This window comes from Condylura cristata, unplaced genomic scaffold (assembly GCF_000260355.1).
Source record: "Condylura cristata isolate star-nosed mole 26May11 unplaced genomic scaffold, ConCri1.0 scaffold00005, whole genome shotgun sequence".
Taxonomy (NCBI): domain Eukaryota; kingdom Metazoa; phylum Chordata; class Mammalia; order Eulipotyphla; family Talpidae; genus Condylura; species Condylura cristata.
Window position 1 is genome coordinate 58,259,939 of NW_004567106.1, and position 9,957 is coordinate 58,269,895.

Here is a 9,957-nt window from a genome sequence, read left to right on the forward strand (position 1 = left end):
AGCTTGTGCTGCAGTGGCTGTGAATAGCTTCACAGTGCTGTGTTTAACGAGCTGCACCACCAGGGAGGGCTCCAGAATAGGATCTTTACTGCAGGGGGTTGAGATGGATGGGGGGAGGGACTTTGAGGGTAGAGACAACAGTGTGCAAGAGACTAGTTTCACAAAACTTAAACTTACCAGGTGTACAGCATTCAACACATACACAAGTAAGAGTAGCCTTCAGACTCCTTCAATCCTCTTCTCAGCTGACCAAGGTACCACATTGGGCGGACATCTCAATGGATAGTGCAGGACACCATCTGAGGCCTCATTCCCAAAGGCCTAATAGCTATTAAACTAAAGAAAGACAGTGGACCCACTCTATATACTAACCACACACACACCCCCCCCCCCAATATTTTGACCGTGGTCAACGCAGCCTCAGGTAATGAAACCTTTATGTAATCATATTAAACCAAACTCATATCCCGTATATCAGTATGAACTTTCAGAGTCATTCTCTCTATATGAAAGACAATGTGTGATCCATTGGCAGTGGACCCTGGAGGCAGATGAATTGGCACTGACCAGAGATGAGCTCCCTGCTAAAGTCAAGAGCCAGGCTTCCTACATGTGGGTCTCATTGGTCTCCAACTGGGCTGTATTTTGTGGGCTCTGTGCAGTGGGTTTGTTGCACTCTCTGACGTTTCAGTTATCCAGATCTGGGTCCCAAGGATTTCACTACTCAAACTTACATAAAACTGACTTGTGTGGCACAGGGCAGAGTATGCAATCTGAGAGAGCAGCTTTCTGAGAAATAAAAAAGCTGTTAACGCTAAAGAGAAGACTGTCTGGACAAGGGGTCCCTTCTTCCCCAGGCAATATTAGAAACGCAGCCCCTCAGCTTCTTAGCCAGCAGCAAGTTCTCCTCTGCCAGAAGGCAGCACAGGCAACAGAGGGTCTGGGCCACTTGGCTCACTTAAGCCTGTTCAAATCCTGGTACTGCCACTCCTGGCTCTGGGCCTTGAACGAGTCACTTCCTACGGCCAAACCTCCATGGCCTCATCTACAAAATAGACTGGCCGCTTGAGACTGTGAGAGAAATAAGTAAAATACTGTTGGGCCTCATGAGACTGTAAGAGAAATAAGTAAAATACGGCCGGAAGACGCCAGTAGTCTGCTTCACTATCAGGCACTTGCTAAAAGCCAGTGGTTAGTTTCTCTTTTGTTTATAGAAACAGTTGTGGTTCAGAAACACTGCACTCACCGCCAGAAGTGCTCAATCTAACTTCCAATTCTGCCTCTTAACATTCTTGGAAAACAAACCAAGCCGGTTTAGCACCTACTTTGTCTCAGGGACTCTGCTGGTTGTTTAGGTAACTCATTTTTCTTTCATCGGGGATTATACCCTCAAATAGTTACTAGTCCCCCCCTTGGGGGAAATTTTAAGTTCAGAGACATTATTTTCTGATTGCTTCTTTTTCTTTCTTTCCATTTCCTTTTCTAGAGTGGACTAACCAGTCAAATAGCTAGAAAACTTATTTGAGAGATGAGGAATGGGAAACTTTGAGGGTCTGCATTGATGTCTAGTTTGAGGCTCTACGTGCCCTTAAGGTTAGGAAGGACCAAGTCTTTTAATTTCACTTGGCAGCACCCATAATCTGTGTCCAGACAGTAAAGTTACTGAGAAATTGCTTCTTCCTGTCTGGTCTCTTCTCAAAAGTCAAAACATAGGAATGATTATTCCTAGGAAAGCAAGTATGACTATGAACCTTTTCATTCCTGTCCTAAGCCATCTAGAAATAACAGCAATCATATATCCAATGTTAAAGGAGACCAGGTAGGCAAATTAAAAAGGCATTACTTATTATTATTTAGTTTTGCTTGATGTTCTGTTTTTCCAAGATACCATCCATCCTGATTTTGAGCATAACAAGGCATTCATACACAGATTACTTCAAAAGCTTAAGACAGGAATTATGGAAATCTCAAGGTGTCCACCTAACCCATGAGAAGTGTTTTCTGGTGTAGCTGCCTAAATACACAAACACATACACACACTTCCAGAGAAGGAATAAGGAATACATGCTATAGTTAAAGTTGGGGGTGGGGGGGGAGTGGAGGGGGAGACTTGTATTCTTCCCCAGAATCAGGTTCCTGCCCTCAGAGTGAGTCAGTACTCCCATCCTTTACATGACCTCCCTGTGTGTGTCCAGGTACATTCACACCATTACAGCGGCAGACAGGTAAAGCTGTTCAAGTTTAATGATTCCATGGTTTATGTTGCTATCATTTGAACACTTCACTTTTGTTCCAGAAGTCTGCTCCCTGCTTTTAGATAGTCTAAGTCACCCAGTATCCCAATCAGAACATTTAATCAAAGTCATCTGCATCCCAAACCCTCACAAAACAGATCTCTCTGACAACATAACACAAAAGTACATGTTAGTCCAGTGAGTGGCAAAGCACTGATCTTTAGGTCCAAAGAGCTCTAAAACCAGGGAAATGAAAGAAGAGGGAAAATGATAGCTTCCACCTGCTTTTTCTGGCCCTTCCTTTCCAGACTTCCTGGATAAAACGCTTCCTAAGTTTCCTAAGTACAAGATGAATCCACTTCATAAGACCAAATACACAAAACTTCCAGGAAGGAGGAAAGAAGTGTCGGGGAGAACTGTGGCCTGAAACTCCCTAAGCCAATGACCCCCCCTCCAGGAACAGGCAAAATACCCCAGTGAAAGTAACAATGAGCACTTTGCTGCAGGGACAGGATATTGAGCCAAAATGCCTTGGGGCTGAAGGAGACCGGCCCAGGCTGGGCTGAACTTCCACCACTTTCCTGGGAGGTCATGACAATCTTCTGAAATCCTCTGCAGCAAAGCTCCCTCTTCTTCCTTGTGCATACTGAGGCAGAAACAAAAGGGGCAAATCTCTGCATCAATACCTCATCTCCTGCAGGATCAGAGCTTCCTGACTGGAACCCTTCTCGGAGAGGAGCTAGCGTTCTCTTAATGGAAGTTCAACACTGGGAGAGAACAAAACATTATTTACTCACACTCTCAGGCCAACTTTAGGTGGGCAGTTTAAGGCAGGGTTAAGTCCAAGGGATCTACTATAACCCAGGCCCAAAGCAGGTCACTCAGGTAACCCCAAAGATCAAGTTGGCACATGGGGCCCTTGGCTGGTCACAAGTGGTGTGCTTTGGTGACTGATAGAAGTCACCCTCAAACGTTTCCTCACTAGACAAGGAACAACTCACTGTTCTTTGGTCCTTCTGACTAACAGTCTTGTCACTATTTGAAACTTCTTGGTTCCCCCAGAGAATTGGGACAGCAGGGGATCAGACACGGACTGTGATGCGATGGAGTGGAAAGCCACTCCATGCACGTGTGGACAAAGTAACTGAAACTCCCCTGGGAGTCACATTTACTCCTAGCTTTGCACCAGGAGCATAGCAGTAAAACAAAAACCTGCATTTTAAAAGATTCTCACATCCTCCCAATAACCTTTCATAATCTTTCTCCTGAGAGCCCTCACAAACACCAGAAGATGCAGCCCTGGCAGTTCAAGTTATCTGTAGGGCCCAAGGATACAGTGGCATTAATGGCATTTGGCAGAAAAATCCCATCCCACACTGAAGATTCCTCCCAGTTGAACACAGTGAAGAAATAAACGATAAAGTGAGAGAAGAGGCGGCAGAAACCAGAGCCTGTCCCTTCCCACTTAAGAGGCACAGAAATTTCAGGAGTCAGTGACAATGGCATCATCTCTTGCCGGAAGGCCACCAGCCACCACCGGTTGGGAGCCGCATTATCACTTGTTTCTCCTCTGGACTGAAGTGTAGGATAGTCAGGATGGCGGTGAGCGTCTGCTGGCGGCCCAGCGTGTCAGGCAAGGTCAGGAAGCGGTAGATGATGTTTTTGAGGTACTCCAGGTTGGCTCCCTCCCTGCTCTGGTCCCTGATGTTCTTCTCAATGTGGCTCTGCAGGGCTCCAACCTCTTCTCGATGCCGCTCCCCCTGCTCCAGCAGCCGATCCTGCAACTGATGCACATCGACCTCCAGCCTGTGTTTCTGCTTCCTCAGCGAGGTGATCTCCACCTCCTTGCGGGCCAGCTGCTCTGCGTACAGGAAGAAAGTGGGCTCATTGGCCGCAGCAAGCTGTAGTGCGTGGGTCAGGCTGTCTGGGGAAGATGGGTCAGCCGTGTCCCCAGGACTGCTGCCACCCACAGGGCTCCTGCGGCCTGGCAACACAGATGCCAAGGCCACAGAACGAAGCTGCTCCAGCTCCAAGTCCTTCTCAGCCAGCACGGCCAGAGCGCGGTCCCTCTGCTTGTGCAGCTCCTCCTCCAGTTTCAGAGTGCGGTCCCTGAAGTCCAGCTGGCTCCTCTCCAGCTCCTGCCGGTGGAGCTGCTGCAGTCTGGCCAGCTCCTGCTTCCAGTCCTCGGCCTCCTGCTGGTGCTGCCGCTCGAGCTCCTCGCACGACAGCCGCAGAGAGATGTACTTCTCCTTCAGCTCGGCGAGCTGCTCCTGAGCTTCCTCCAGCTCCTTGGCTAGAGTGCCGTCTTTGGTGTTCTTGTTCTTAAGGACGACCTGGGCCCTTGTCTTGTACCTCTCAAACTCCTCCTTCAGCTGTTTCAGCTCCTGTTGGTAGTAGAGTGCAGTGGCCTTCTCGCCATCAGCAGCCTCTGAGCTGGGCATGATCTCTAAGTCACAGAGCTTCTCCACATCCAGGGTCACCTGGCTTTTCCTGGCAGCGACCTGCAATAGCTTCTTCAGCTTCTCCATCTTATCCCTCAGAACGTTGACGTCTAGCGTGGACTCCTCTCCATGGCTGTCTAGAGGGGACCGGCTAGAGGCTGCGAGGGCCAGCGTCTTGTTCTCCAGGTCCAGCTGCAGAATGCGCTCCTTCAGCTTCTGGATGGTCAGCTGGTCTTTCTGCTTGGCTTTCTCATAAGTGCCCAGCAGTTCTGACACTTCAGATATTTGATTCTCCAGGGCTGCCACCCTCTGCTCTTCCACCTGAGATTGCTGGCGCAGCTGGTCCTCGGCAAGAGCAGTCTGTAAAATAAGGGGACAGATAGAAATGCATCCAGAAAAGTCACACAGCCCTAGAGCAAACTTTGAGAAAGTAAAGAGAGTGAGATGATTATAAGTGTGGGTTAGCCTAACACGAATGGACACTGGGGGTTTTTCTGTTGATTCAGAAGCAAACTAAAAGTTCCTGTAACCTGCTCAGGTTCTGCTCCCAGACACACGTTATTCCAAGTAATATTAAGCAACTTTGTGGGGCTGGTGTTGTGCCTTAATGCCCCTACTTTATCCTACAATACACTGAGCTCACATATCAAGAGTGTCACTCTTGTTTGCTTCCCCAAAGCCTATTAAGAAATTGTATTATATTCTTTTCCTCTTCTGATATTCCTGGAAGTTCAAAAGTGCCTTGGGCCTCTTGTCACACTCAAACAGCATATCTTTGACTGAAAGTAATTATAAGAGGCATTTCTTCTAAGAAAATTACCCTTGCCCCCTTCAGCCACATTACCTATAGACATACATGTATAGGCATTTGCCTATAAAAATATATACCACCTGGAAAAAAGAAACACACACACACACACACTGCACAGCTGCCACTATACTGCTTCCAAAAGCACAAGTGGTCAGATGCTGATGCCCAGAAGCCAGAGCTGCCTGGCAGCCGCCCAGCCTACACCCTGAAACTCCATATCCTGTTGGAAGCACACTCTGGATACTGTCAACAATGCACAAAACAGGATTTCCCAGGAAACACATGTGGAACTTTTTGAACTGTATCAAAATTGTCAGTGCAGTCACTTAGTTGTAACTACCAAAGGAGAAAACACCCTAATTTATTTCCCACTTAAGGCTAAATGACTAATGTCTGAAGGAGATGATTACCTTCCTCATTTCCTGCTGCAACTGAGCCTGGAAATGGCTCTTGAGGCAAGCGGCCTCTTCTTGAAGCTCCTGCAGCAGGGGATCTGGCCGACTCTTCTCATCTCGAAGAGCCTGCAGCTCACCTTTCAGCTCCACCACCTCACGAGTCAGCTGTTTGGTCTGCAGCTCAAACCCTTCCATCTGATCAGCTGCAAATGTTCGCCCGGCCAGGGCTTCCCGGGTCTCCTCTAACCGAAGCTCCAAGTCCTGGCGCTGGGATCTTTCCTCCTGCAGCAGCTTCTGGAGTTCTCGCAGCATCACGGCATGGTCACTCTGCTCTTGGGCCCGATCATGCTGTTGTGTGATAAGACGCGCTTTGGTTTCTGCAATCTGCTCCTGCAGCCCCTTCAATTCTCCCTCCAGGCGGCTTCTCTCCTCCTCTGCCTTTTTACTAGCATCCTCTAAGTCCTGTTTCATCTTCTTCTTGTCAGCCAGGTAAGAAGCCTCCATGCGAGACTTCTCCTGGGTGACTGTAGCCAGTGAACTGGTCAAAGTAGCCAACTGAGTCTTCAGCTGGTGAAGCCGTTTATCTACCTCTCCACCCCCAGGTAGCCCATCCCCACTGCTACTGCTAACACCACTCTCTGACCCGCTGGCCTCTTCAGACTTTGGAGGTGGTGGTCCACGGGCCAGTCTGTCATCTTCTAACCCAAACTCACCCTTGGTGCTGGTGAGACTGGCTGCAGTATCCAAGCTGGTGGCGGTCCCAGTACTATCCTCGCTGTGAGTGGAGCACCGATCGTCCACGGAGTCAGGAAAGGAGAGGCCAGGAGGCTGGACACCTGCAAGGCCCAAATCCGCCTCGTGGGATACTGACAGCACCTTGATGCTGGCTTCGAGAGCCTCCTTCTCTTTCAACAGGCTTTTATAGGCACGGACCACATCCTTGAGACGTGCCTGGTACTGGAGGAGCTGTTTCTTCTGAGTCTCTATGGTCTCCAGCAGGTCTTTCTTGCTCGGGCCGCCCCCGAAACTCATCCCAAACTTCTCCATAGGGATTCAGAGCCGGGTGCTCCACGTCAGCGTTCGGGAAGCCCTGAGGAGGGTGGAAAGGACGCTGGTCGGGTATGTAAACCACCGACAGAGAGCTGGCTGGCTGCTCGCCAGCTCTCCCCAGCTGTCGGAGGCCGGATACGCGCCGGATACGCTGAGGCTGGGCAGCCTGGCCCGGACGGGAGGAGGCGGGTCCCCAACTGAAGGCGGGACTACGCCGGCACCGGAGGAACGCACCGCCGGGGCACGCCGGCACCAGCCCAGCAGACGCTCTGCTGTCCACGCTCCTCAGGCCACAGCAGGCCCCGCCCGGCTCCTGGGCCCACGGTCCGCCAAGGGTTTAAGGTAAACTCAAGCCCATCACGACTTCCTAATTACAGCAGCCAATGAGCAACGACGCTTCCGGGTCCGCTGGAAGTGACGACAGCTCCGCGCCGAGGGTCCGCCCCCCGTGGGCGGGGTGGGCGAGGTGGGCGGAGCCCTTCAGCCCCTACAGCCCCTGGCTGTCACGGCGTGGCTATCAGCGCCTGGCATGGCTTCCCGCTGACCGCTCTTTGGAAGAGTCGGGCAAGCAAAGTCAAGGATATGGGGTTAGTTTGGTGAGGGCGCCTGAGCTTGCTTTCGGGCCACGGTTAGCGAGCGATGACGTGTACTGGGTCCTTACGAAACGCTCGGTGAGCGACGCGTTTGACTCCTCAGTCCTTTTGTCCCTATGCACAATTAAGACCCCCGTTTAGACCACGAAAACTGCAACACTTTCTAGGACAGTGTTTAGAACCTAGTAGACATATAGTAAAATAATTAGTAGCATTCTTTTCTGAGTTCTGCTGAATTGATTAAACAGATACACAAGAGAGGGCATAAGAGGGCGCCCATTATTCAAGCCATTTATTCTCAGTGTCATCTGTATTCCAGGAGCTTCTCAGGCATTGTGCTAGTTAGACTTGACAGTAATTATGATTAGTGGGTAGTGTTAGCACAATTTTTTGCAGGTATGGAACAGGAGGCCTGGAGAGATTAATTAGGAATCCTGTCCAGGCCATTCCAACTTTGAACACACCAAGTATTGTTGCAGGCATCACCATAACGAGACAAGGTCCTGCCCTCAAGGAGCTCACAGCTAGTGAGGAACCAGACATGCAAACGCAAGTCCTGCTTTCATGCCGGCATCTCTGAATTTGCCTAAAGTGGTGGGGAACTTAAGGAGGTGTGTTTAGTGGAGGCAGAAAAGACTCTCAGGGAAAACTACATTGGAATCTGCAAGATTGAGTAGTGGCTGCCTATCTAACTAGAAATAAAGGAGAGCCTGATTAACCCAGAAAACATTAAGAATCTTCTCAAGGAGGTAGCTTTATCTACGTGAAAGAGTTGGTAACAGATGAGAGTGGCACAATAGGTAAAGACCTAAATCAGGACATTTAGATTTTATCTGCTATGATAATAAAGAATTTTAATCTCAAAAGTGCCACCATTAACACTTCCATGAAAGAGTCAGAAGACCAGGAGGTTGACAGTCATGGGAAGAAATGGTAGTGAACTAGGACTGTGGCAATGGGGCTGGACAGAATTTAAGAACTGACTTGGTGGCCAAGATAGTTATATGATTTTAAATACTCTCCAGCCTTCTACTAGAATTTGTAAGAATGTGAGTCTATGACTGGAGAGTAAAGGAATGCCATGCACTCAGTCATGCCTGGTGCACCAAGTGTTTATAGAATTTGCAGGTCAGACACATTATCTTCTCAATCTTCGCTATAATTTCAAGTGATAGGGCAGATATTAATCATCTTTTACAGATGACAAAATAACAGGATTGTTGAATACAAATCTTCAAAAAAGATAAAAGACAGAACTGACACTCAGAACAAAGGCACATAGTGAGTACTCAGTAAATACCTGTTGAATGAAACAATGAATGGATGACTCCTGGCTAACCTCACCATGTCCAATCCAAAAGCAACTGGAATCCCATTAAGAATCCAGAATAGGCAGAACACCAGCCCCCACTTTAACCCAGCAAGCATTTGTTACACATAATTCCTTTGGTAAGCATAATTGATCCTATCTCTACCACAAAAGAAATTTTCATTCCTATTTTACTGTCATTCCTCAGATTACTTGGATCTGGGGCAGCAAACGTCTTACAAAATCCTCAGTGGCGCTGTATTAATAATCCCAGTTCCCAGGTCTGTGGCAAAATAAAAAAGGGGCTTCGAAAGGCTGCTTGGGTCAACTGAAAAGCATTGTTCCACTGAAGTGAAGTTGGAGTTCTCCAGTCTGCAGATTGCGGTCAGTGGCATGTCTGACCGCAATCGCCAGTGCTGGTAATCTTTTGATGGGGGTGGAGTGGAGGGTAGGAAGCCGCCTTTTAAAAAAATATTTTTTAAAAGATTTATTTATTCATACAGAACTGGGGTACAGGCCAGAGATGAAGAGGGTGAGATGATTCACCAGAGACAGAGTGGGGAGCAGAGTAGGCAGATCGACGAATTACACTGCTGAGGAGAGCAGCGGGCGGGTCAGGAGAGGTCTGCCGAGCCATGTCTCCTCGGGGCAGGCAGGGATGGAACTCGTGCGGAAGTGGCATAAGCTTCTCAGTGCTGTGCTTTAACCCTCTGAGTCACCGGGGAGGGCCCTGAAGCAGCTTTTTAAGAAACCTCGAAGGCCAGCTAGCACCTGGGCATCATCTCCCACCTCTTGCATACTCCTCTTGAGATTCTAAGGCCACTGAAACACCTAATAGGTTCAAAGTCTCTTGCTGAGAGTTGAGAGGGCAAAAGGAAGGGTGAAGACACTTGCACAGAGCATCCCCTCCTCCAAAAGCGTCATCCTCCAGAAGGGTCCTCCAGAAGGGGCACCGCTAAGTCACGAAACATTAAACAGGAGCCCAGAGTGAGCAGGACGCAACACACCAAAGAACCACTGAAGAAGAGGGTGTAGGAGGCCACTGTGGAGCGCTGAAGGCTTTCCTCAATCCCGCTCCGGGCTGCGGGCTCAACAGCCAAAGATCGGGCCATACGCTAGAGACC

The 9,957-nt window shown here is 49.1% G+C and overlaps 1 protein-coding gene across 1 annotated transcript; it reads right to left on the reverse strand.

The window, feature by feature from the left end:
* Positions 1 to 2,220: 2,220 nt before the first annotated feature.
* GCC1 (GRIP and coiled-coil domain containing 1) lies at positions 2,221 to 7,278 on the reverse strand. The gene is made up of 2 exons (XM_004676998.2): positions 5,897 to 7,278; positions 2,221 to 5,035 (listed from the first exon to the last, which is right to left on the reverse strand). The coding sequence occupies exons 1-2, from the start codon at positions 6,926 to 6,928 to the stop codon at positions 3,740 to 3,742; spliced, it is 2,328 nt and encodes a 775-aa protein (XP_004677055.1). The 5' UTR covers positions 6,929 to 7,278; the 3' UTR covers positions 2,221 to 3,739.
* Positions 7,279 to 9,957: the final 2,679 nt, after the last annotated feature.